The sequence below is a fragment of the Lithobates pipiens genome, unplaced genomic scaffold, assembly GCF_037356315.1.
Source record: "Lithobates pipiens isolate NorthernLeopardFrog02 unplaced genomic scaffold, aLitPip1_a1.2 Scaffold_19, whole genome shotgun sequence".
NCBI classification, from domain to species: Eukaryota; Metazoa; Chordata; class Amphibia; order Anura; family Ranidae; genus Lithobates; species Lithobates pipiens.
This window is the reverse complement of record NW_027507764.1, coordinates 75919764-75947745: the sequence shown is the minus strand read 5'-3', so window position 1 is coordinate 75947745 and position 27982 is coordinate 75919764. Positions and strand designations below refer to the sequence as shown.

General features: G+C 41.7%; 1 protein-coding gene across 3 annotated transcripts in view; it reads right to left on the bottom strand.

Annotated features, from left to right (window-relative positions):
• The window catches only part of MALRD1 (MAM and LDL receptor class A domain containing 1), a 696170-nt gene that overhangs the window by 203489 nt on the left and 464699 nt on the right, over positions 1-27982 (bottom strand). For all 3 annotated transcript variants that reach the window (XM_077490931.1, XM_077490932.1, XM_077490933.1), the window contains 2 exons: positions 15983-16111; positions 3296-3445 (listed from right to left, as the gene is read on the bottom strand). In XM_077490931.1, coding sequence (XP_077347057.1) covers positions 3296-3445; positions 15983-16111 — 279 coding nt within the window. The remainder of the gene's footprint in view (positions 1-3295; positions 3446-15982; positions 16112-27982) is intronic.

The following is a 27982-nucleotide window of genomic DNA, read 5'->3' as shown; positions in this document are numbered from 1 at the left end:
TATATATAGACCTGGCTTTGTATAAAGGCCTGTGCAGCTTACAACTGCCTTCCATTAATTAGTTCTCAAGGACAAACTTTTAGACTCCAAAGGTCTGAAACCTGTATGTGATCCAAATACAGAGAACAGATGGAAAGACGCAGTGTACTCCAATCCAGTAGAATGTTCTCTGTACTTCCATCTTTATTAATTAAGAGTTCAGATAACTAATTAAACCCCAAGAACAAAGAATATTACAACTTTCATTAGTCTAAGCTGACAAGCATGGTGCTGATTCAACAACCTGGGTTCTGCAGATTGTCAAATCTTTGTAGAATCTATATTAACATAAAATATTCAAGTTAACATTTTTAGGCTAAAAATATGGTTGTTCTGTGTGCCAAAGTCAGAACGTCCACTTCATTTAACTAACAGTAAACCTGCATTTACCATAAACCATATTGCCCACCAGCTCTTGTGGAACTACAAGACCCATGAAGCAATGTAAGGCTGGCAGTTACAAGCATGACTCCCTAAGGCAGAAGCATGATGGGATTTGTAGTTCCACAACAGCTAGAGGGCCACAGGTTGAACACCCATGCCTTAAACCAATAAAAGGTCTATACGAGGAAGCTAAAGTTGCCAACACATATGTTTAGATTTATTGGTTGGTCACTGCAGAAGCCCAGAAACTGAAGGTGATCTATTTTGCAAAAACATCAATCTTAGGCCAACCCCCTCCTACCTTCTGCACCTCACTACTGGTGATACTAACCTATGCAAATTGTAGACTTCAGCATAGAATGTGGAGCTTTGGCCCTTCAACTCCCACTCTTTACTATTGGTGATGCTAAGCTAATGCAAAAGCCTACCTTAAATATTTTATTTTATTTATTTATTACAATTATTTTTATAAAATAATTCGTATAAAATAAGCATATATGGTTGCTTACTGTATATTAATAAATACACACAATTTATGAAAACACATTTTTAAAGTTACTCACATTATTTGTATTCAAGTGCTCATTCAGCCAAAGCTTTTTTAGTTTTGAAGAGAGTGAAGAAGGGTTTTTAATGCTTCAGAAGATTAATTCTATCTGTGTTGCTTTTGGAGATTTTACCCAACTTCCTGTTAGGTGGAACTATGGTAATTGTGACAGTGGGGATGAAAATCTCACTAATGGAGCCTTACAGGGGTTCTAATGCAGCGTACACACGAGCGGATTGTATGGCGTACTTAGTCCGTCATACAATCCGACGGACAATCCGGCGTAGTTTCCACTGAACGGACTTGACCACACACGGATACACAAACAGTCCGTCGAAAGCTTGCGCGATGACGTGTACAGCACGTATGACGGGACTAGAAATAGGAAGTCCAAGACACAGCAAAGCACCCTTCCGCCGTGTAAATCCTTTCTGGGCATGCGCCATTCTTAGTCCGTCGAACTAGCATACTGACGACCGTATTGTCCGCTGAAACCAAAGTACGACGGACAGATTTTTGGAAAATCCGAAATTCTTAGTACTCCGGACTGCACGCTGAAAAAGTCCGCTGAAGCCCACACACGAGCGGATTGTCCGCTGAAATGTGTTTCAATGGACTAAGTACGTCAAACAGTTCGACCGTGTGTACGCGGCATAACATTTCCCTGCTCTATCCAAAACTAAATAAAAAAAAAATAAAAATTATGTTCATACACCTCAATGCCTAAAGTGGAACTACAAGCAAAACTTTTTTTCCATTTTTGAGAGTGTAAAGGAGAGTTATAACCCCTTTTATTCTTTTATTTTTGCAATCTGTGTACCATTGGGGAGATTTACCTTCACTTCTTGTCCCATAGCCAAAACAGGATAGGAGAGGAAATCTCTGCAAATTAAGACAATCCTTTGGGATGCCATCAGAACTGGTGTCCCACTTGGACGATTTCCCTTCTTACTTTTCTGGGGACAACCCAAAATTTGGGATTATCTTTTATTTTCAATGACAATGGTAAACAGGACAAATAGAGGGTAATTCATTTCCCTAATGGGTGTATAGACAGCAATAAAAAAATAAACCCATAGGTGTTCTAATCCCTCTCCACTCCATCCAAAATTAATGTTACCATGTTGCCTTTAGTTATACTTAAACTCGGGGGATGAGAATTTTCCCACTGCAAGGATTACCTGCCTAGGGGATGATAAATACAGTTATATACCCTAGTCTGATGTGCTGAGTTGTGGAGGGGCCCTTGACATCCTTCTGTACAATACATGACTGGATAACATTAGAAACCTTTGGTTTGCAAAGAGAAGAGGCTTCGGAAGACCATTATAAACATTTGTCAGTACATCACTGATCTTCAGATAACATCAAAATGGTTGTTATTTTAGAATGATCACATTACAGCAGAATAGTGCAATATTTTGAAGGTGCACAGGAGCCCTTCGTCAGGCTGGCCTGCAGAGGACTCCTCTGCGACTCAGCATTTCTCTGCTGTGATGTGATCGTTCTTCAATAAATTTGGACGTTATCTGAAGATCTGGGGTGAAAAAATGTTTATACTGATAGGAATTTTGCCATTTGCTTTGGGAAACCAGTCATATGGAAAGGGAAAAGCCTTATGGAATGAAGAATAAGGTAAATATATCACCTCATTCATCATCCCCTAGGCCAGTGGTTCTCAACTCTGGTCATCAGGACCCACTAACAGGCCAGATTTCAAGTATTACCTTGGGGAGATGCAGACTAGAATACTGCAATCACTGAGCAGTAAATTATATCACCTGTGATGTATTTCAGTTATCTTGCAAACCTGGCCAGTTAGTGGGTCCTGAGGACAGGAGTTGAGAACCACTGCCCTAGGCAAAACAAGCAGTTGACTATTGTAGTAAAGTAGACCCTCTTCATTTTTTGTCCCCAGAATTCTTTAAGTGTAGACTGTCACAAGAAAAGTCTACCTTTAATATGGAGCTGCAAACAAATATATTTTTTTTGTTTTGATAGATTGATGGAAGGTTTGTGACCCTTGTTTCAAAAAATAAGGGGAATCTAAATTGTAACAGTTGTCACTGGAACGCGAATAGAAGGGAAATCTCTCAATAAGGGTGTTTGTCCCAATGATAACTGTCAAAATAGAGTTTTCCCTTCAATTGGATCATTTCCTCAAACTTCCTCTCAAGTTTCTGGCACAGAAAGTGAGAAGAAATCTTTTTAATACAGACGCAATAAAAGTTAACCAAGCGATTAATACTAACGTACTCTAGCTATGAAAAAATACATAAAAAATGGTTTGACTGTGAGCCTACTATATGTGTATAAATCACTTACCTGGTGTGTGATCTGTATTTAGCTGAACACCTCTTTCCACTACGGTCCAATCAAAATCATCAGTCTTGTCTTGTGAAAGGTTGCATCCCAAATCACCGCCGGTATTCAGCTGTGTGAAGCTGCAGCTGCCAGGTAAATCAGTGTAAGGACCTAAGCGCATGCAAAATAATGGCGGCTTTTAATAGTTAGACACCTTTGAGACATCCAATATGTATTCCGTAATTTCGAATAAAATCACCTTGCGCTGAAAGCAGTGAGATGAATGCATGATTTACTGACACCGACCGCTGCTGTGCCCCTCTCTGAAGAAGGTTCATATGCGCCTATTGGATGTACGATTTCCTATAAGTCTATTAAGGGATTAGCTCATTCTGGCTTAGTACATTTACTTAATTTCACAAAGGAATTGCCATTTTTCATCTCAGCACTTGCTTCAGTGCTGTTCAACAGGGTGTGAAAATTATGAACAAGTTGATTTAAAATTTAAATGAAATATAGCCCTGGTTTTGGAAAAGCTTACCTGACTTACATCGCTTGTTGTTACCGGCATGTTCTTCATAAAGGGAATGAATTTTTTTTTTGTTTTTTTTTATTTCCTTTTAAATATATTTTTCATTAACTTATCTTGTTTAGAACTTATTTATTTTTTTATTATTTCTCTTTAATTTGATATACATAAGAAAAAATATTAGAGTTTAGATGTTTTCAGTGATGGGTACTGTTAAAACAGTAGTAAACCGCATCTTTAAAAAAAAAAAAAAAAAAATCTGCAAGACAATGGTATAATGTGCTAGTATGCATCGCATACTAGCAAATTATGAAATCCTTACCTTAGAATGAAGCAATGCAGCGGCACGCTGTCACCGATGACAGAGCTTCTATCTTCACCTGGTCTTCTTTCCGGTTCCGAGTGCTCCGGGCATCTGATTGCACCCATGAGGTCACCAGATGCATGTAGTGTAAATATCTCCTAAACGGTGCAGGTTTAGGAGATATTCACTGTACCTATAGGTAAGCCTTATTATAAGCTTACCTGTAGGTACAAGTTAAAAATAAGACTTTACTACCACTTTAATACTACTGCATATTAGACATGTGCACTGCCGAAAAATGTGTTCCTTTTTTAGTTTCATTTATTTTTTATTTTATTTTTTCTCATTTTTCGGATCATATGCTATGATGGTAAATTGTAAATTCAAAAATTAGTAATCTCAAAAATTCGTAAATTTTTCAATTCGTAAATTCAAAAATAAGAAAGAAAATACAAAAATTCTAAAGAATAACTAACTAAACTAATTAATAATAACTAACTATTAAATTATAGGCATTTCCTTTCAAATTTTGCAGTGAACGTAACAAATAACAGTAACAAAGTCAGTGAACGTAACAAATACGAATGTATCAGAAGTTACGAATTATCCAAAATTTCCGAATGCCGCATCTAAACAAATGGAACGGAACAAATGAATAATAAATAATAATAATAAAACATTTTTATTATTACCATTGTTATTTATGATTATTTACTTGTTACATTTCTTTCGTTTAGATATGACATTCGTTATTTCGGATAATCCGTAACTTCAGATAAATTTGTATTCGTTATGTTCACTAACAGCCAAACTTGAAAGTTAGTAATAGTTAAGTTATTATAAGTTAGTTATTAATAGGGATTTTTGAATTTTCTGGTTTTCAGATTTTCTAATTTCACATTTACGAATTTACAAAATTGCGAATTTTCTAATTTAAAAATTTACGAATTTCTGAATATTTGGAAAAAAGTGTTAAACGGGTTTTCATTCATTCGGATATTTCCAAATTAACAAATTTGTCAAAATTAGTTAAAAAACGAATTTGGAACGAAAGAAACTACACATGTTGACTTCATATGAATACATTTAGGACGATGGTACACTTCCAACCTAGTGGTAACAGTTTGGAGAAGACCCTTTTCTGTTCCATCATGACTGTGCCCCTATGTACAAAGCTGGCTCCATGAAGACAAGGTTTGACACGTCTAGTGTGGAAGAAGTTGAGTGGCCTGTACAAAGCTCAGACATCAGTCCTTCAGGATAAGGGCCTGGGTTTGATTCACTAAGTGTTCAACAAGTTTTAGGCAGGTGTGGAAAAATGTTGTAAATGAAGAATGCTTTCAGAAATAAAAGTGTTATTAGTTTATTTTATCAATTAGCAAAATGCGTAAAAAAAATGTTTTAATTAAATAAACAGAAGAGCAATCCAAATCAAATCAATATTTGGTGTAATCGACCTTTGCCTTCAAAACAGCATCAATTCTTCTAGGTACACTTGCACTCAGTTTAGGAAAGAACTCAGCAGGTAGGTAGTTCCAAACATCTTGGGGAACTAACCACAGATCTTCTGTGGATGTAGGCTGCCTCAAATCCTTCTGTCTCTTCATGCGATCCCAGACAGACTTAATGCTGAGATCAGAGCTCTGTGGAGGTCCAAATCATCACTTCCAGGACTCCTTGTTCTTCTCTACACTGAAAATAGTTATTAACCCCCTAGCGGTAATACCGAGTCTGGCTCGGGTTGGGATTTTAATTACAGGAGCGGTAACCCCGAGCCAGACTCGGGATCACTTTGCTCGATGCAGGGGAGGACACAGGGAGAGTTATTCACCTTGTCCCCTGGATCCAGCGATGTCCGCCGCGCTGTGTGATCGAGCCGTCCTGCGCTCGATTCACAGTGCCGAATGCCACCGAGCTCCGTTCCCTGCGCCGTTACGGCGCACGGGAGCGGAGAACGGCGGCAAATTCAAAAAAGTAAAAGTACACAAAACACACACAGCACTGTAAGATTACAGTGCTGTATTAAAAAATACACACACCCTTTGCCCCTAGTGGTCTGTGCAGTGCCCTGCATGCACTTTTATATTATAAATACTGTTTTTTTCTGCCTGAAATTTGGAGATTGTCCATAGCAACCAAAAAGTGTCCCTTTTTCAGTGTTTTAGGATTTGATTGCATTATTGAATATTTTTTATTATTCTTTATTATATTATAAACTTTATCATACCCGGGATGTCTGCTAGACTCTGGTTTGAACAGATTTAAGAGCGTTATTCCTAAGAATTACAGGACTACAAAATAAAACGCCAGATTTCCATGCAAAATAATTGTTCCGCTTTCAGCACCTAATTCCAGACTGAATCATACCGCCAGGGAGGTTAATGACTTTGGCTGTATGCCTGGAGTTGTTGTTCTGCTTCAGAATAAATTTAAGGCCAACCACTCGCCTCTCTGATGGTATGCAATGATAGATAAATACCTGCCTGTATTTCCCAGCATTGAGGACACCATTGATCCTGACCAAATCTCCAACTTCATTTTTAGAAATGCAGCCCCAAAGTTGCAAGGAACCTCCACCATGTTTCACTTCTGCCTGCAGACATTCATTATTGTACCGCTCCCCAGCCCTTTGCCAACAAACTGCCTCCTGCTTAAGCCAAATATTTCAAATTTTAACTCATCAGTCCAGAGCATCTACTGCCATTTTTCTGCAACCCGGTATCTATGTTTAAGTGCAGAGTTGAGTTGCTTAGCCTCGTTTCCACATCAGAGGTTTGGCTGTATGTCTGCAATTCTTCCATGAAGACCACTTTTGGCCAAACTTCTGGGGACAGTAGATGGGTATACCTGGGTCCCACTGGTTTCCTGCCAGTTCTTTGCTAATGGCACTGCTGGACATCTTTCAATGTTGAAGGGAAGTAAGCATGATGTATCTTTCATCTGCTGCATTACTTTCCTTGGCTAACCACTGCGTCTACGATTCTCAACATTGCTAGTTTCTTTTTGCTTCTTCAAAAGAGCTTGAACATGACATCTTGAAACCCCTTAGTATGCTTTGAAGTCTTTGCCTGTGATAGACCTTGGGGATGCAGTATCACTACCTTGTGTCTTGTTGTTGTTCTCAGTCTTGCCATGGTGTATGACAGGGGTCTCCAAACTACGGCCCTCCAGTTGTTCAGGAACTACAATTCCCATCATGCTTAGTCATGTCTGTGAATGTCAGAGTTTTACAATGCCTCATGGGATGTGTAGTTCCGCAACAGCTGGAGGGCCGTAGTTTGAGGATCCCTGGTGTATGACCTGTAACATGAAACTGTCTTCCACAATCTCACTGATGCTGGTTTAAAGCCAAAGGGTTCAAACCAGCCTTTGTCTTCAAACCAGCATCTGTTCTTATATAGTACTTGCACACTTTGTACACTTGCACAAAGTCAGGGATTTTGTAAGGTCAGAGTCGGGTATATGATTAACCACTTATACCAGGCAGGTGCCTGGTATAATTAATTTCAAATGTAGGTTGAAACACAGTCATTAAACAAAAACAGTTGTGTAGGGGGCTTAAAACTGAGTGAGAAACAACCAATCTATGCTACTAAGGTAAAACTGTGGAAGACAGTTTCATGTTACAGGTCATACACCATGGCAAGACTGAACACACCAAATATTAGTTTGATTTTGGTTTTCATTCTGTTCGCTCACTTTGCATTTTGTAGATTAATAAAAATAAATCATTAACATATATATTTCTGAAAGCATTCTTACTTTACAGCATTTCTTCACACCTGCCTACATTTTTTACACAGTAATATATAATATATATATATATATATATATATATATATATATATATATATATATATATATATATATATATATATATACATACACACACACAGTGGATATAAAAAGTCTACACACTCCAGTTAAAATGTCAGGTTTCTGTGATGCAAAAAAATTTAACTTTTTCCACCTTTAATGTGACATATAAACTGTACAACTCAATTGAAAAACAAACTGAAATCTTTTTTTTATTTTTTCGGGGGGGGGCAGCAAAAATAAAAAAATAAAATTATGTGGTTACATAAGTGTGCACAACCTCTTATAACAGGGGATGTAGCTGCGTTCAGAATTAAGCAATCACATTTAAACTCATGTTAAATAGGAGTCAGTACACACCTGCCACTGTTTAAAGTTCCTCTGATTAACCCCAAATAAAGTATAGCAGTCTTTCCTGACATTTTCTTAGACTAATCCTACAGCAAAAGCCATGGTCCGCAGAGAGCTTCCAAATCATCAGAGGGAGCAGAGGGAAGAAATTCCAAGGCATTAGATATACCATGGAACACAGTGAAGACAGTCATCATCAATTGGAGAAAATATGGCACAACAGTGACATTATCAACTGGAACTGGACGTCCCTCCAAAATTGATGAAAAGACGAGAAGAAAACTGATCAACTGCCAAGAGGCCTACAGCAACATTAAAGGAGCTGCAGGAATATCTGGCAAGTACTGGCTGTGTGGCACATGTGACAATCTCCCGTATTCTTTATATGTCTGGGCTATGGAGTAGATTGCCAAGGTTGAAGCCCTTTCTTACGAAGAAAAAATTGCAAAAGGGGGTGCCCTAGGGATTTTATAGGCAAAGAAAGAGGGGTAAGAAACATCAAAAGTCAACAAAGTCAACAAAAGTCAAACAAATACTGACATCTCCTGACCTCAGATCCCAGTGTGGGACCTTTTGTACCACCTGCTACTTCTGTGGGTGACATGTTGGTCAAAAGTGAATTTCGGGGCTCCACCCGAGGTGATACGTGCAAACTTTTTGTCACTTTCCCCTGCGTATCCTGTGTTCATTGTAAATACATGGACTCTAGAAAAAAACATTTGATTACCCAATGGCTGGACCTTTATTCCCAGACATTTTGCCTACTTTCAGACTATGGGAGTTATGTACCTCTTACAATGTGGTTGCGGTTGCTATCATATAGGCAATACCATACAGAAACTGTGGCAAAGAATCTACCGCCACATCCAGGCTATGCAAACCAGTAACCCCCATTTGGGAAGACATGTGGCACCGGCCCACAGTGGCCACTTTTGCAAAGTGTCCATTCTGGTTTTGGACTGAGTGCACTCCAGTTCACGGGGAGGAGATCTTAACAAGCTCCTCCTACAGCGTGAGCTGAGGTGGATCTCGGATTTGAATACCACCTCTCCAGCAGGCCTGAATTGAGCCTTCAATGTGAAGCCCTTTTTACAGGGCTTCTCTTCTGGAGGTTTGGAGAGAGATGTCTGACCCTGTGGTCCCAATTTCACTGGGCAGACTTACTCCTGTAGACATACTGTCTAGCCCACACCCCACCTACTTATGTTCATGATTTGTAGCAGAAACAAGTTTCATTAATGGGTGACAGGGGGATACCCTTATATTGGCCCCCATCCTTCCCCCTCTTCCCTCCTTTTTACACCCCCCCATCCTTCCCCCTCTCCCTCTTCCCCGCTCTCTCTTTTCCCCCTGCCTCTCATTTCTCTCCCTCCCCCCTTTTCTCTTCCCAGCCACCTATCCAGGCTATCTTTATGGACCATTATTATGGGCTCTCCTGTATAAACTCTGACTATTCTTGTCTTTTGGATATGTATCTCTCGAACTATGTATGCTCAATATACATGATAACCTTATCATTGTATAGTGCCTATTCCTTATAATTGCTGTTGCCTTTTGGACGCCGAGGCTCCCCGGCACGTGGGGGCCCCTGATGCTTTTTGCATTTCGAGGCATCCCTCTGGGCTCAGTCCTCTCTGCTATACTATGGATCAGTGTTTCACGCCTGAGATGTACCGCTCCCACCTAGTGTGACGGCTTGTGCTGGGGGATCATCTGGCAGACGAGCCCCGATGCACACCTGGTATACAGGTGATCAGTAAAGCTCATCACCTGTGTTGGTCCCCCTGATCACCTGAAACCTGCCAGCTCACCCTATTGGACCACCCCTTTGCCCTTATAAGCCAGGTAAGCTCAGTCCCTGGTTGCTGCACAGCCAGGACCACACACCAGATTGGGGATATCTACAGTAAATGGAAATCATAGATAAGTGCCTTTATGGATCCTGTGTCCCACTGCCCTTATTACTACCATGATATGCTGCTGTAAAGGCCATTTGACCCACTGCGTGACATGGTGATGGATGTATACACCTCATATTACTATACATCTTTTTTTGCTTTCTTTTTGTGTCTATTATGTCATGCTTCTTACATATTTTATGTGCCAGACCAGTCTCCAAAATTTTGGTCAATCCTCGTGGGCCCTGGTGTCCTTTGTCGGCATAGGTGTTTTATGCTCCACTCACATCACACAATATACTCTAACCGATTTGGCACAGGGAACTGCACTGTGGGGACATATATTTAGCCCCCCAGATACAACCTAGAGTATTCCACTGTGCGATGGAGAAGCCTAGAGATGGAAGCACTTCCTCTGTGTGAACCCTGATGTGTACTTTATTTCACAAAAGATAGTCACACTCTTATTATGAGATCAACTGTGTGTCTCAGAATCTAGCTGTTATGTAACTATTCAGTCTGACTATTTTGTTTTCAGGTTTATATATCTTGTGCACGAATTCTATTACTGCTTTGTACTTAATACATTTTGTATAATTTTTTTATACGTGTGTTACTCCTCTTTCTGGTTACTACTACCCTTTGCCCTAGGGCACCCCCTTTTGCAATTTTCTTTTTTGAATTGGGATGTGGCAAAGGTTTCTAGTACCATATCTATAGGTGGTTTTCTTCCATATATATTTTTTCTTACAAAGAAAAACATCCAGGCCCAGCTAACTTTTGCAAAAACACATCTGAAGTCTCCCAAAAGCATGTGGGAAAATGTGTTGTGGTCTGATGAAACCAAGGTTGAACATTTTGTCCAAAATTCCAAAAGATATGTTTGTCACAAAAACAACACTGCACATCACCAAAAGAACACCATACCCACAGTGAAGCATGGTGGCGGCGGCTGTTTTTCTTCAACTGGAACAGGGGAATTAGTCAGGGTAGAGGGAATTATGAACCGTTCCAAATATTAGTCAATATTGGCACAAAACCTTCAGGCTTCTGCTAGAATCTTTCAACATGACAACAACCCAAAACATACATCCAAATCAAGAAAGGAATGGCTTCACCAGAAGAAGATTTAAGTTTTGAAATGGTTCAATGGTTCAGCCAGAGCCCAGACCTGAATCCCAATGAAAATCTGTGAGGTGATCTGAAGAGGGCTGTGCACAGGAGATGCCCTCGCAATCTGACAGATTTGGAGTGTTTTTGCAAAGAAGAGTGGGCAGATATTGCCAAGTCAAGATGTGCCATGTTGATAGACTCATAGCCAAAAAGACTAAGTGCTGTAATAAAATCAAAAGGTGTGCACACTTATGCAACCATATATATATATATATATTTTTTTTTTACTTCCCTCCACCTACAAGATTTCAGTTTGTTGTTCAACTGAGTTGTACAGTGTATAGGTCACATTAAAGGTGGAAAAAGTTCTGAAATGATTTATCTTTGTCTTATTTTTTTACATCACAAAGCCTGACATTTAAAATTTTTTAGGGGTGTGTAGACATGTTATATCCAATATATATATATATATATATATATATATATATATATATATATATATATACACATACATACACACACAGTGTATGTGCCTTTACTATCTGAACCAAAGAAAAAAACACCAAAAAGTTCTTCCCTGACCTGTCTTTTAACACGCTCACATAGTAAAGGGGCTAGCCATCTGGTGAGCTTCTGCTACGGGCATATCAGTAAGAAGAGTGCACATGGCATGGATGTTGCAGTGGGTAGGCAATGTTGTCAGCAGGAGTAGCAGTCTCCCAAATAAAGACAGCAGTTACAACCAGACAGATGTTCTAATGTTTTATTACTCCACCAAAACAGAAACAAAAAACATTTTGGCTAGAGTTACTCTTTGCGTGTAAAAATCCTTGCAGCTGGAACTTAATTTGGGTTTCTGTAAAGATTCTCCCCTTCTGTGCATCTGTGCAGCAGTACTCTTGTATGCGGATCATTACTCTGTAATAGTTGCCTAAAGCAAGCAGAGGGAAGCTGGGACCACAGCTGTGAGATTGTCTCTTTTTTGGGTTACCAATCAAAAGTACCCATAGGGTGAGGCAGCAAGGCAAACCCTGCCTGCTTATATATTACAAAGATATGTTATAGCAGGGGGTAATACATTCTAGAACATGTCTCATTTCCTGTGCAGGAAAACTCATAGAAAAAACTCATAGAAGATTATCACCAAATGAAACATTTTACTATCCTTTAGAGTCCATATTACGGGCATTTATGTATCGTGCTTAAATAAGTTTCCAAGCTCGTTGCACTGTTGTTAGTATCAATGGATTCTGATAGGGCAGGGTATACCAGTGGCATATTCTTTTTCTTTTCAGGTTAGATTATTCTTTTTTTTTTTTTAATGCAGCTTGTTCTATACCTATTTTTAATTCAATTGATGTCAATGGGAAGCCTCTGAAATGCATGTGAGGTATAGTGTATGCATGCGAGCTGCATTTGCATAGCTTTCATCACTTTTCAGGTACCTGATAATGATATTGTTAAAAAAAAAAAAAAAAACTTTTTGGTACCAATAGATAAATCTTATACACATATCATTTTTGAAACCACATCTACTAGAGCAGCCTAAATAAATTTCCTGTTTTACCAAAATGTTGATTATACTTGATTAGCATAGAACAGGGGTCTTCAAACTTTCTAAACAAAGGGCTTGTCCTTCAGACTTTAGGGGGGCCCGAATAGGACCAGTGGGAGTAGAAAATGTCTTGCCGTTCAGTGGGATTAAACAATTCCCTAATCACTGGTGTTAATGGAAGGAATTCTGCCCCATCTTTGGTGTCAGTGGGAGGAATAGTGCCCCATCTTTGGTGTCAATGGAAGGAATTCTGCCCCATCTTTGGTGTCAGGGGGAGGAATAGTGCCCCATTGTTGGTGTCAGTGGATTGAATAGTGCCACAAGGGCCGAATAAAGGATGGGTATCAGCCCTAAATGAGTAATTTATACAGCAGTGCATGTACAGATTGACCTCAGTCTTTAGTCATTCTAAAAGGCTGAAAGCTGAAGTAATTCTGTGCCTGTACCACTATAACATGAATGGCTCACTCACAGCCAACCTGTAAAGAATGTGTAAATAGCACCAGAGGCGCCCACTGATTACACTTTGTGTTTTACACGTCAGCCCTGAGCAGAGCTGATTGCGCAATGAGTTTGATTTACTAAAGGCAAACAGACTGTGCACTTTGTAAATACAGTTGCATTATGCAAGTGCTAGTAAATGTGGTAAAGCTTCACTTTACAAAGCATACTCAATCACATGCAAGTCAAATAAGTATAAAAAAAAACGCACATGATTGACTGGTGGAAGTTAGCAGAGCTTCCCCTCATTTACTAAGCTCTCGAGCAACTGCACTTGCAGAGTGCACAGCTTTTTTGCCTTTAGTAAATCAACCCTATAGGGTTTATTACACTGTATGCTGTCTGCATGGAAATGTTAGCACAAACGTATACATGCATACAGCATAAAATATGGTCAAAGCACAATACCATGAACATACATTTTTCTAGTTTTGGTTTACGCAGCTAAATACTGCTGACCAAAACAGAGCAGTGTGATTGGGCCAACAGCATACAATACTGCTGCATATAAATTACAGATCCTAAAGGAAAAGTACAGTCAAAGCCTGTTTAGCTGTACTTCTCCTGTGGTTCACAGGAGTGCAGTGGATTCTGAAGCCCGCTGTCAGCTCACATCACAGAGCCGGTCCAGGCTGGGCAAATATCACGACCATATGGTCGGGATCCACCCAGGTGCCTGGACTGGCACCTGGCTCAGCCTCTCAGCGAGACACTGAGCGTCTGAGCCAGCCGCTCTAACCCCCTCCACAGCCCGACGCTCCAGTGAGCGTGGAGGGGGCAGAGAGACAATGAATGACTGACAATCACCAGCTCTCTGGTCGTGGAGCTCTGAGAATGTAGTGATCAGCAGTCTTTGATCGTTCAGTTCTCAGTGTTAGAGCCGGCGAGGGAGCAAATGCAGCATCAGACCGATGGCGCATCCACCTAGGTAAGTATAATAAAAAAAAAAAATCCTAAACTTCTTTTTTATTTGCAGCAAATTGTACACCCATATACATAGGCTCTTAGGCTGCACAGTCATATTTGAACACCACGCAAAACTGCTATAACAAGAATGGGAAGGTAAGACTATAAAAATGGAAAATGTTAGTATAATGTCTTTCTGGCTGCTTATCTCTTTTTGTGAAATGGCCTTTAAATGATACACCTTGCTCCAACATCTAAGGCCGCGTACACACGCGGGGACTGTTCGCCCAACTTTGTCCGTCAAACAGTTTCGGCAAACAGTCCGCTCAAAATTAGCATGGACGGACATGGCCACACACGACGGACGAACAGTTTGCTGAAACCGTGCGCGATGACGTGAACGGCACGTACGACGGGACGAAAAATACGACGTCCTATACACTGCATTATAACTTTCGGCGTGAAAATCCTTTCTGAGCATGCGCGCAACTTTGTTTGACGAACAAGCCTACACACGAGCGGACTGTTCGCTGAAACAAGGTTTCAGCGGACAGTTTTTCGGAAATTCCGAAAAACCTTGTCCGTCAAACTGTCCGCTGAAACTGTCCGCTGAAAGCCCACACACGAGCAGACTGTCCGCCCAAACACTGTTCAGCGGACAAAGTTGGGCGAACAGTCCGCCCGTGTGTACGCGGCCTAAGCCCAGCAAGCCCTCCAAGCCATGTACTGAGCAGTAGTTGCCACTTTGAGATCTTCACTGTTTGGCCCACTGAGAGTCATGCAGCTGACGCAACTGCTAAGCTCTTCATCTTTTGTGTATCCACAGAAAAATCTCTATTCATTCATATGGAAAGGCCATCTATTATGTGTCCCATATACAGCCAGGGATACTGATAGGGCAGTACAGACAGTCCTGGCATTCCGGGCCCAGTTAATTTTCAGGGCACATATACATTCAAATCCCCTCTGCATGTTGCTGTGCTTCTCATTTAATCCTGGTCATCTGCTGCTGCCCACTGCTTTCCCTGGTGGAGTGATCTCTGCTCATCTCCCATTGCCCGGGGCCAAGTGACTGATGTGAGGTGGCAGGCGACTGACAGGGGGCAGCAGAGCATTATAATGGATTCCATATGCTCAGCGGGGATGACAGGTCTGTGTCTGCTCTGCTTATGCAGAGTGGACAGGGACACAGCCCACTCTGCTATGTGGACGGTCGGATATAAACAGACTATCTGTTCATTTTGTTAGGGCTCCTTTTGGATGGGGTCCGGGGAAGGGTCAAAGGGGTCCCCGTCAGCTGTATGGGGCCCCATTATTTCTAACAGAGGTCCTATATACAGCCATCTATTATACATGGGTAACCTCTCCACAGAAATGAATAGAAAAGAGGCACCAACTGGAAGGAAATCTGAAGTGGTGGATATTTGGCTCCAGCAGAAGCCAGCAGGGTCAACAGGTCCAACAGGAAAGACCTTTTGAGGAATGATAACAGGTAAGTACCATTTGGACTAAAGTGGGATTTTCTGGCGAAGCAATTACAGGTATATATATATATATATATATATATATATATATATATATAAAAAACTATACTTAAAGTGCAGCTATTCTTTAACTCCATAACTTACATTAAGCCTATTTCTTTTTTTCTTTTTAAAACTTGAAAAGACTATACATTCTTCTTAATAAGACATTAAGCAATAAGGCAATAAGAAAGGCAAGAACATATACATACTGCAGTCAGCTTCATCAGAGTAATCTTCACAGTCTGACTTGTAGTCACACACCAGGTGGAATTCAATGCACTTCTTGTTTTTGCATATGAAATCTGTGTCTTCTGGGCATATTCCGGGCACTTCTCCAACTGCAACCAACAAGACGTTGAAATCAATACATAACTGAATCAATGCATGCTCCATTTCATTTGTTGATTTAAGTTCAGTAACACAATGCGCCTATTAACATGCTGTCATCCGTTTACCACTCCTTTCCACACTTTCTTTTATGTCCCGTTTTGTTTCTCTAATTACTCTTTAGAAAGTACTCTTTCCTTTATTATCTAGTTCAGGGATACTTAAGAGAAACAACATCTGCCTTATTTAAAGTAGAACTCCAGTGTAATTACAAAACAGGTGCTTGGTTTAAATAAGGAGATTATGAAATCACTAAATACAACTGATTGACTTTTTTTTTTTTTACTTTTCCATAAAACGCAATTGGAACGTGCTGCTTATTATTATAATGAAGGATTTATATAGCACCAACAGTTTGCACAGTGCTTTACAACATGAAGGCAGACAGTACAGTTACAACACAATCCAAGGAGGAATCAGAGGACCCCCCTCATTAGAGCTTACAGTCTAAAAGGGAGGGTCACAAAAAGATACAACTGTGGAGGACGAGCTGACAGAGAAAATAAAACAACAGTTGTTAAAGTGGTTGTAAACCCTTGCAAACCACTTTGACCTACAGGTAAGCTTAGATTAATGCCCCGTACACACGAGAGGACTTATGTCCGACAGACTTCCAAAGGAGTTCCGCCGGAGTTCCGACGGAGTTCTGACAGACTTTTCGGCCGAACGGACTTGGCCACACACGATCACACTAAACTCCGACGGATTCGAACGTGATGACGTACGACCCGACTCGAATAAGGAAGTTCATAGCCAGTAGCCAATAGCTGCCCTAGCGTCGGTTTTAGTCCGTCGGAGTAGCATACACACGAGCGGATTTTTCGAAGGGGACCGGGTCCGGCGGAGTTCCGTCGGGAAAATTTGAAGCATGCTTCATTTCTAAAGTCCGTCAGACTTTTGCGAAGCTAAAGTCCGTTGCAGCCCACACACGATCGGATAGTCTGACGGACTCGGTCTGACGGACTTTGGATGTTGAAAAGTCCGCTCGTGTGTACGGGGCATAAGGCTTACCTGTAGGTCCAAGAAATATCTCCTAAACCTATATGGTTTAGGAGATATTTACCTGAAGACAGCCACCACTGTCTACGGTGCATACGCCGTAGACAGCGGCGCGCAGGCGCACTGGGTAAGCTGCAGATCACGCGATATGCCGCAAGTTTCGGCTTCCGTGCGCATGCGCGGGAGTGACGTCATCGCTGCTCTGGCGAATCACAGCGCCGCAGCAGCGAGACCCACCAAGAAGATGGACGCTCGGAACTACAGGGGACAGCGTTGACATCGCTGGCTCTTGTGTCAGGTAAGTGACACATAATGGACTACTATGCGATGCATAGTAGTCCATTATGCTTTACCTTTGCAGGGAGTCAAAGAGGAAGTAACACCCATCAGGGTTTACTTCCTCTTTAAGTGGAGGCAGGATGGGCTTGTCTAAAGAGAACTGTTTTCAGGGATTGTCCTAAAGTGGACAGGATAGGAGATAGTCAGAGATATTGGGGTAGGGATAGGAGAATAGGAGATGTCCTAGAGTTGAGCATGGGAGGAGGTGACAAAGGAGCTATAGAGCAGGGGGTCTTGGGAGGAACAAAGAGAACAATTTGGGTGGTATTTTGAGACTAGGTTAGTGATGTAGCTGGGGGCAGAGTTGTGTTAAGTTTAAATGGTCTACACATCATGAAGAAAAAAAAACTGTCAGCTATTAATTAAAAAAACACAGCTGACAATAAAAGTTTAATGCAGGCAGAAGAGGGAAAAGAAAGGACATTTATCAGCAATTCAAAAGTGCAACTAAAGAGAAAAAAAACTGCACCATATGGCTAAAAATCTGCGGACACCGGGCCGTCACAACTACAGTCATGGCCGAAATTGTTGGCACCCCAGAAATTTTTCCAGAAAATCAAGTGCTCCCTGGACCTGCAGGACAGCTTGAATTTCTTTGGAACTTGTTTGGGGCTGCTTATCCACCATCCGGACTATCCTGTGTTGCAACCTTCCATCAATTTTTCTCTTCCATCCACGACCAGAGAGATTAGCTGCAGTGCCATGGGTTGCAAACTTCTTGATAATGTTGCACACTGTGGACAAAGGCAAATCTAGATCTCTGGAGATGGACTTGTAACCTTGAGATTGTTGATATTCTTCCACAATTTTGGTTCTCAAGTCCTCAGACAGTTCTCTTCTCCTCTTTCTGTTGCCCATGCTTAGTGTGGCACACACAGACACAGAATGCAAAGACCAAGTGAACTTCTCTCCTTTTTATCTGCTTTCAGGTGTGATTTTTATATTGCCCACACCTGTTACTTGCCCCAGGTGAGTTTAAAGAAGCATCACATGCTTGAAACAACCTTATTTATCCACAATTTTGACAGGGTGCCAAGAATTTAGACCAGCCCATTTTTGGAATTTTGTGTGACATTATGTCCAATTTGCTTTTTTCCTCCCATTTTTTGTTTTGTTCCAATACACACAAAGGGAATAAACATTTGTATAGCAAAATATGTGTTACTGAAATACATTTCTGTGAGAAATAAATAAAATAAATTTCTGGGGTGCCAACAATTTCAGCCATGACTGTATATGAGCTGCATATCCCTTTCCAAAACAATGGACATTAAAGAAGATATAATCTTCCTTTCCTCTTCTCTACAGCATTGAAAAACACAGAATGTCTGCTCTACTAGAAGGTTGTTAGATGTTGTCACTTCCAACATAAACCAAATAAGTGAAGAGCGGGGATGAGGAGTAGGTAATCCTTTAGCCTAGCAAACACGGGTCGGATGTTGTGCGGCATCAGCCGGCTCAATAGAAACCGGGCAAAATTCAGCCCGTGTGTATGGCAGCTGGTCCAAAGGAAGCTGGCCATTTGGCCGGCTTCTGTCGAAGGGCCATGACCGAAAAAAGGTCTGCCAATTAGCTCCCGAGCAACACTCTAAGCCAATGGCTGAGAGCGCTGCCTGGAGTATTCTGGTGGGAGGGTGGGTGTACCCCTGCCAGAATACAATAGCACAGCAGGGGAGATGGTTGTACTAACATCAGATTGTTAGTACAGTGGCTCTGACCTGAGATGTCAGTTTGTTTGTTTTTGTTCAACCCTCTGGAGTGAATGAAAAAAGAAACTAGTGGCTTTAGTGGCCAACTAGGCTTTATGATTCTCAGTGTTTAAGAATCACAAAATTTTGGTCAAAAACTTTGCAGGTTTACCACAAAAAATCAGGGCAACCTATTTTGCAATGCAGGGCCTTTGTTTCTGATCAGTCACAACAGCAATGAATTTGACGGAATGAATAACCAAACCCCACTTATAAAATGGTGGACTCACTGCAACCATATTGTGCACTCTGAAAATCAACGGAACAGAAACTATGACACAGAGCAGGCATCACTAAATGGCAGACCATGGTCTATATCCGCACCATATAGGACCTGCTTCTTTCCCCCACCCTCTGTCACTGTCATTATCACAGTACAGCAGAGAGCAGGAGGCAGGATAATTCTTGCCTGAAGGCGGGAGTCACAACAGTACTGGATGGAGGACAGGAGTGTGAGCTGCCAGGGTTAAATCTTGGAGAGATCGTCGAGTCAACATCTCCTGGAGAAGAAGAGGAAGAAGAAGAAGAAGAAGAAGAAGAAGAAGAAGAAGAAGAAGAACGGAAGGTGGCGGCGGCGGCGACAGAAGACCAGGCCACCGCCTGTAAAAGAGCTATAAGAAGGCGCGGTGGCCCGGCAGAAGAACCGAAGAGGGGGACAAGACCCCCGAAGTCGGAAGAAGAGGCCGGCGGCGAGGAAGTAAGCCGGACTCCTCCTCTAGCAAAAGAGCTACAAGAAGATAGCGGAGGAGTCCGGCGAGAAGACCCCCGAAGACGGAAGACCCCCGGAGCTGTGCAATAAACTATTTTATCTCGTGTGTTGTGTTTTTTTTGTACTTTTATTTTACAGGTGAATGGGTAGGGGTACATTGTACCCCATACTCATTCACATAGGGTGGGGGGCCGGTATCCGGGGGCCCCCATATTAAAGGGGGCTCCCGGATTCCGATAAGCCCGCTGCCCGCAGACCCCGACAACCAACGGCTAGGGTTGTCGGGAAGAGGCCCTTGTCCTCATCAACATGGGGACAAGGTGCTTTGGGGTGGGGGGGCCGCGTGGCCCCCCTTCCCCAAGGCACCTCCCATGTTGAGGGCACGCGGCCTGGTACGGCTCAGGAGGGGGGGCGCTCGCTCGCCCCCCCTTTCCTGGCCGAGCCGGGTAGCGTGCTCGGACAAGGGTCTGTTGTGGACTTGAGGGGACCCCCACGCCGATTTTTTTCGGCGTTGGGGTTCCCCTTTAAGTCCATACCAGGCGGCGGGGCCAGCGACGTCTCCTTCGCGGGCCCCGCCTACCTGGAGACGCGCTCGAAATGAGCGGACTTTCCTCTGCGTGTGTGGGCGAGTCCGTTCATTTCAAAAGTAGGGCGGATAGTACGACGGACTTAGTACGCCGTATTAGTCCGCTCAAAAAGTGCCGTGTGTGGGCAAGTAGCCCGTTCGGAAAGTCCGACGGACAGTCTGGCGGGAAGTCCGCCAGACTAAGTACGTCGGACATACCGCTACGTGTGTACGCGGCTTTAGTGTGTGAAACGCATCTACCATTTGAATTGTCTAACACCTGGGATGTTCGTTATTAAATAAGAATTTTGATGGATCTTGGAGTGCAGCCATTTCTTTCAGTGTTGATCGTATGCGGAGGCGAGCCGAGATGGGCACCTGTGATATCATTAGGCTTCCTGTCTCACCTGGAGCAGCGAGTTCTTTTGTTAGGATGCAGGGCAGTCCTAGCAACCAATCACTAGCTGGTTAATATTAAAAGTTAAACCTGACAGCTCCCTCTCCTGCCCTCTATGCATTACTGCTGTGCCTTCCGCCCTTGGTCCAAAATTGCCCTGCCTCCTGCTCTCTCCTAAGGTACTGTAGGAGACTGAATGGAAGCAAAGGACATAGCTGTGAAGAATGGGAGGAGTAGGGTGATGCGACGGGGCAGAGGGCATGACTGGGGGGGGTGGGGATATGAAGGTGGGCAGAGCTGTGGGGGAGGGCTGTGATGTGGAGGGGGCAGTCCTGTGGGGCGGGGATTGTAAAGAGGGCAATGTTGTTGGGGTAAAAGTGAAGGAGAGGCAGTGCTGTGGGAAGGTTGATGTGAAGGGGATAGAGGACACTACGGGGGGGTAAGTTATAGGGGACAATGCTGTGGTGGAGTGATTTAAAGTGGGGCAGTGCTGTGGGAGGGTTGTAAAGGGGGGCAGTGCTATGGGGGGGGGGGGTTGATGAGAAGGTGGCAGAGGGCAGTACTGTGGGGGGTGATGTGAAGGGGGTAGATGACACAACTGTGTGTGGGAGTGGTAATGATTTGAAATGGGAACTGAGGGCATTGCTGTGAATAAAGGGGGCGTGTAATGTGTAGAAGGGGGGTCAGAACATTACTGTGAAGGGTGCCTGAGAACACTACTGAGAAGGGGAAACTGTGATGTGACATGGGGGACTGTGGTGTACAGGGAACTGAGGACAATGATGCAAGGACAGGATTGTGATATAAGAGTAGAGGGCTGTCATGTGAAGGATCTGAGTCATCACACGAAAATGCAATTCAAAAGAAAATTTTACTGATCGGAACTCCATGAGTTTTAATTCAATACTCCTGACATAGGGTTTTCAATCAGCAGAGTCAGCAAATAAGTGATTCAATAACCTGCACCACTAATATATACAGTATTCTGTGTTGTAACCCTTCAACAAGGTCATCCCTCCATTTCCAATTAAAAATACAATTTTAACTGTATATAACATGCCAACATATAATTTTTTTTTAAAATAAAGGTTGCAATTTTTCTCTTAAATAACTTTTTTTGTATTTTGAGTTGCACATTTTGTACACAGGAAGTGTAGTTTTCAGCAGTGTTCACTTAGAATACAAGGTCAGGCAGATGTCAGATGATGATTAAGACACTGGATGTTAGAAGGTATCTTCTCTGTTCATCAGATAGAGAGCAAGTCAAGCCAGCTTCAACTATTTAGACGTAATTCAACAACCTGAAGGTGAAATGAAATGAACAACGGTGGGATGGCTGCACCAATAATAAGCCCATTACTTGGGTGACCTTTGTGGTGACTGTGAAAGTCAGCTGGATTCGTTTGCTGAGTTTAAAGAAAAGATACAGACAAAACATAAGTCAGTAATAAAAACCCCCTTACAAATAGCTACATTGCTGTGTCTGCAATTGTGATTTTGGGTGCATTGTTTGAGAGAAAGACAATCATTCACATCAAATCTCAGGCTTTTATAACCTCAATGGCCTGTCTGCTACATTAAGGATTGTTTATGACAAACCTTGTCATTGCAGGCAGGGTGATCTGAGCCAAAAGTAGGCATTTCACACTCAAAGTTTTAGGATTCAGTAAAGAAACTTGATGTTTTCCTTTAAAGTGAACCTTCTTTTTGCCTATGCAAGGCAAAACAAGAGGATTACTTTAATGTTGCACCCACCTTCTTCATATACTTACCTCTTCACCCTGTCCCCATTACGCCACTAGTCTGCTGGAAGCCAAACCAAACATATGCATTACAGACAACACCTGAAGGTACTAGAGCAGTTTAAAAGGAAGACTTTTCCAATGCATCACAAGTTTAATCACTTGTAGCACCCCTTAAGCCAGTTCCCTTACCGGGGGGCCTATGTACAGGGATATCATTGCTAGAGGACATCTTCATCCCAAGAGCTGGCTACTCAATATTACCAATAGGCTTAACAGGAAATTCTAAGTCCACTAGATACACATAGCTAATAGAATCTCATCTTCCGTGATTGAAACCTGGTTTCTCAGGGGTCACAGAACTACTCAGCCTTAAAGCCACTGGGCTACTGGATACATAGTGCAGACAGGGGACCCAACTCTGCCAACACACTGGCCAACCTAACTCACCGGGGCACTACCACCTATTAATGATCCATATTCAATACAAGGTTCCCCAGATATAGGCTACCCCCCTTAATAGTCAAGAAGGAGATTGACTCCATGTTTTTCTTTTTCTTGCATTACTGAACAAGGATTTGTACAGTACAGCTTAACTTGTCATGTAGGGAACTATTCATAAATACATAAGGAACACAGCATACCTTAGTTGAAATTTTGGATTAGTTGCATAAAGCTACATCCTCTGCCTACAACAGTTCTTAACAATTAGTTCTCTAATTACCCTGCTCTGGCCCACAGAGGGCCTGGGAGATTTCTGGCATTCCATCAAAGAGAAAACCATAGTCCAGTTTACTACATGATCTCTGCTGGTGAGGCCCTTGCATTTCCATGAGAGCCTAAATTAGGAAAACCCGTCTTTTCTGTCTGCTCTCTGTGCTCCACCACAAACAACCTTCACCAACTTCTCCCAATTCCCCTATTGATATACTTCTAACATAAACTGGGAGAATTCTAGTGGTCAAATTGTAGACTACGGCTTAGCCCTATGAGGTGAGCTACAGGATGGTCCAACACACCGGTGAGTTTAAAGATCTTAGCTTAAATGTTGGGAGCTCCAACAAGTAAACCATGAATCCTTGAATAAGGTTGATTCTAAGAATTATATTTTGTTGTTCTTTCACATATATAATCACATTAAACATTCTTCCTTTCCAATAAAGACCCAAATTATTAGATCAGCTTATTAGATCAGCTTCTCCACCAATATAGAGACAAGGTTGGTGGATTTACTAATGGCAAACAGTCTGTGCACTTTGCAAGTGCAGTTGCACTAATTTTCCCCAGAGCTTAGTGAATGCGGATTTCCAACATCCAATGTGCAAACAGAAATTCTGTTTTTTTAATTTTCCTTGCACCTGATTGGATATTCTTTGCAAAGTGAAGATTCATCATATTAACTAAGCTCTGGGGAAAATAAGTTTGATTGACAGCAGCAAGAACCAATGGCTTCTGCTGCTGCTGAGTCTCATGTGAGAAGATAGATGTGGGAGAAGAGCTGATGCAGATGGTCATAGTGCTGGATTGAGATCAGGCTCTGGTGAGTGTTTGAGGGGGGACTGGGGGAGCAACTTTTGAAAAAAAAAATCACCCTAATGCAGATAATGCATTAAGATAAAAAAAAAAAAAGTTTTCTGCATTTATAACCACTTTAAATGGTAAGATAGCTCTTACTGGCCACAGCCCCCCTCAATTTGTATGCTTAATTAACCATGTACATACAAAATATACTGTACATACAATATAAGAATATTCAGAGTCCTCCTGTGCAGCATCTTTTTCAGTGAACATTTTCTTTTGTTGTGCTTGTACACTGATGAATCGTTATCTCTTCCTTCTTTGCTCTGTGCTTCTTCTGCTCCCCGGAGCTACTTTTGTCAGACGGTTCCTAATGGCTGCTTCTCACCGCATGTTCCTCACTCTGCCTCTTATTAGATCAGTGCCCCCAAAGATTTCATTACTATTAGTCTTGTTCTTCTACACTTCCATGGATTAACGACCCAAGGGAGAATAAATGGTGGTCCGGTTCAATAATGTACATGGTAAAAACACCTTTGCTGAAAAAACTTAAGAAGAGGAACAAGTAGAATATTACGAAGAATATTCTTGTAGGACATTGTTGCTTAGTCTTCACACGTTCAGGAGATTCTGGCTTTATAAGGCATATGTTAAAGCTCTGCCATTATAAAAAAGGAAAGCTATAACAAATGTTCAATACCTACACAGTTTGGAATAACTTGGAGAAATTCTTCATGTGGTTTTCACAGTTTTACTTGCTTTATGTTCTGCATTTTCATGAGGATATTTCATATACAGATGTTTAGATCTTTCCTTCTTGTGTCTGCCTGTATGGCAGGCAAGTGTCCTAATGAGATAAATCAGAATACAAGAAAGGCCAACTAGAAATTGTGTCTCTTGTTGACTTTTGCAGTATTTGCAGACTGGACTCTTGAGAGAGAGAAACAATAAACTGCACAATAACTACATCATTACTAAACATCATGCACATCAATTATACTGTATGTTAGTATGGTTCCAGTCGTGTACATACTATATGGAGTATTAAACCTATGTGTCCCTTTTGTTTTCTCCCAGGTTAATTCTTTCTCCAGTTCTGAATTTTTCTCCACTTAAGGTCCGCTCCACGTACATTTACTGCGGCAAGGCGGCCCTTAAATGCAAAATCACATACCTGTAGATGATTCTCGTGCACGGCTCTGGGGTGCGTGCATGCTTGGGCCCAGCGAGAGCCAATCGGCCCTGATTACCACCCGCGATCATTCGCTGGAGAGAAAGAAAGATGGTCTGCCTATGTAAACAAGGCAGATCGTCTTTCTGTCAAACAGGAAGAGAGACATCTGTGATTCCTGCTTATCAGGAACACAGATGTCTCTCTTCCACAACAGTGTTGTCAGCTGTCCAAAGCCTCTCATGCTAGCCCGGCTGCACTCAATTTTCATTTGATGGTATACTAAAATATGCTGTAAAGACCAGATACCCCAACAGGCAGATTCTTGGAGACACACTTCCGCTCATACCCTTTGTTTTTAAATAGCTTTATTGGAATGTTTCATCTACGATATCTCCACAAAATATGTGAGTCCACACAATATTCATTGTTATTATAATATACATGCTATAAATAATGTTGCTCACTGTACACTTTTTCATACTCCGTATTTGACTTCTTGTTATTACTGCATTATAGATGTATGATTGACCTTCTTATAAACACCCCTGAAGAAGGAGACATAGATACTCTTAAACACGTTGGGTAAATTTACGAGAATTTTACAGTCAATTATTGTGGTGATTTTGTACTTTGTACACAGGAATTGTAACCATTCCAGTACATTTTTGTTTTTATCGTGCTTATTGTGTTTAATAAAATACACTTATTCTACAAATTATGTTAGTGCCTTAAAAGTCCATTTAGGGGAGACCCTCCTTCTGTCTAGTTAATTTGGATGTGGCACGTTACAGGGACACCTTCACCAATATAATTATATCTCTCTTCCTCTAGTGCATCTGTCCCCCACACAGTAAGAAAACACTTTTTTTAGCACTAATCCCTGTATTGGTGTCACTGGGCCCCAAAAAGTGTCACTAAATGTCAGATTTGTCCGCCACAATGTCGCAGTCCTGCCAAAAATCGCTGATCGCCATTACTAGTAAAAACATAAAAAAAATATAAAGTCCCTAAATCTATCCCATAGTTTATAGACGCTATAACTTTTGCGCAAACCAATAAATGTATACGCTTTTTGGGATTTTTTTTTAACAAAAATTGACCTAAATTGATGAAGAAATTTGATTATTAAAATTTTTTATTGAGAATATTTTATAGCAGAAAGTAAAAATATGTTTTTTTTTCATTTATCATTAAATTTTTTTTTTTTTTTTTTGTTTATAGCGAAAAAAATAAAAGCCGCAGAGGTGATCAAATACCACAAAAAAAGCTCTGTTTGTGGGGAAAAAATGAGAGTAAAGATGAGTAAAGTGTCACACAACTGTGAATTAAAGCAACGCAGTGGCGTATCCCAAAAAATGGCCTGGTCAGGAAGTGGGTAAAACCTTCCGGATCTGAAGTGGTTAATGCAGTGCCATCTGAGGGCCCTGAGATCATACGCATCCAATATTGTGTTTCGCCATTGTTCCTTGCATACAAAGATGTCTCCAGATTCTCTGAATCTTTGATGAAATTATGTACTATAGATGACTATATATTCAGTCTTCACAGTTTTACGTTGAGAAATTGTTCGCCAATTTTTAGAGGCAGCTTTTTACAATCATGTTACTGACCTGCTGCTAAATGTTCTCCCAGCTTTTCCTTGTTAGTACCACTTACTTTGCCAGATTTTTGTTGCCCTGCCCACACCTTTCTGAGATGTGTTGCTGCCATCGATTTCAAAATTACCTTATGTTTTTCTTAATATGGTACATTTTCTCAGTTAAAAAATTTCAAATGTTATCTATTATATATTGTGAATAAAATATGGTTTTACGAGATTTGCAAATCATTGCATTCTGTTTTTATGTAGATTTTTCACAACGTCCCAACTTTTTTGCAATTTGGGTTGTAAATACGGAGTCAGCAGATATAGAGATAGAGTTTCTCCCCTAGTCTAGCAGTGCTCCTGCACAGGGCTGCTGTTAGAATTTATGGGGCCCCATACAGCCTTCCTGATAGGGTCCCCCAACCCTCGCCTCCATCTCTTCCAATGTGCAGCGGAACAACAGTACTGACTCCCACCTGTTGATGTGATGCGGCGCAGGGAAATGTAATTTAAGCCCTGGTAAGCAAGTAGGAGCAGGGGTATAATAAAATCACTTTATTCATTTAGGCCAAAAGAACAATAAGGCCCCTTTCACACTGGGGCGGTGCGGGTGTCGGCGCTTTACCGTTGTTTTAGCGGCGGTCTGCGGCCGCTGGCCGGGCAGTTTTAACCCCTTTCACACTGGCTTTCACACTGGAGTGAAAGGGGCTGTTTTTTTCAGGCGCTACACAGACGCTATTTTTAGCGCTGTAGCGCCTGAAAACCGCCCCAGTGTGAAAGGGGCCTAAAGCTGCCCAGGCCCCCCTGTTTAGCTGATGAGGCCTGGGCTCAGTATAACAGGACCAGTTGTACTGCCTTATCAGCAGCCCTGCTCCTGCATATTATGGGTGTACTGCAGGACAAAATAAAGTATGAACACATAAACATGTTTTTAATTAAATAATTTTTACTGTTAAGAAGATACTGTAAATTTTCCCATTCATGAGTAATTAACAATGCCTGCTAATAGCCCACCCACTCAGCTATACTTATTAATCAGCACTCCC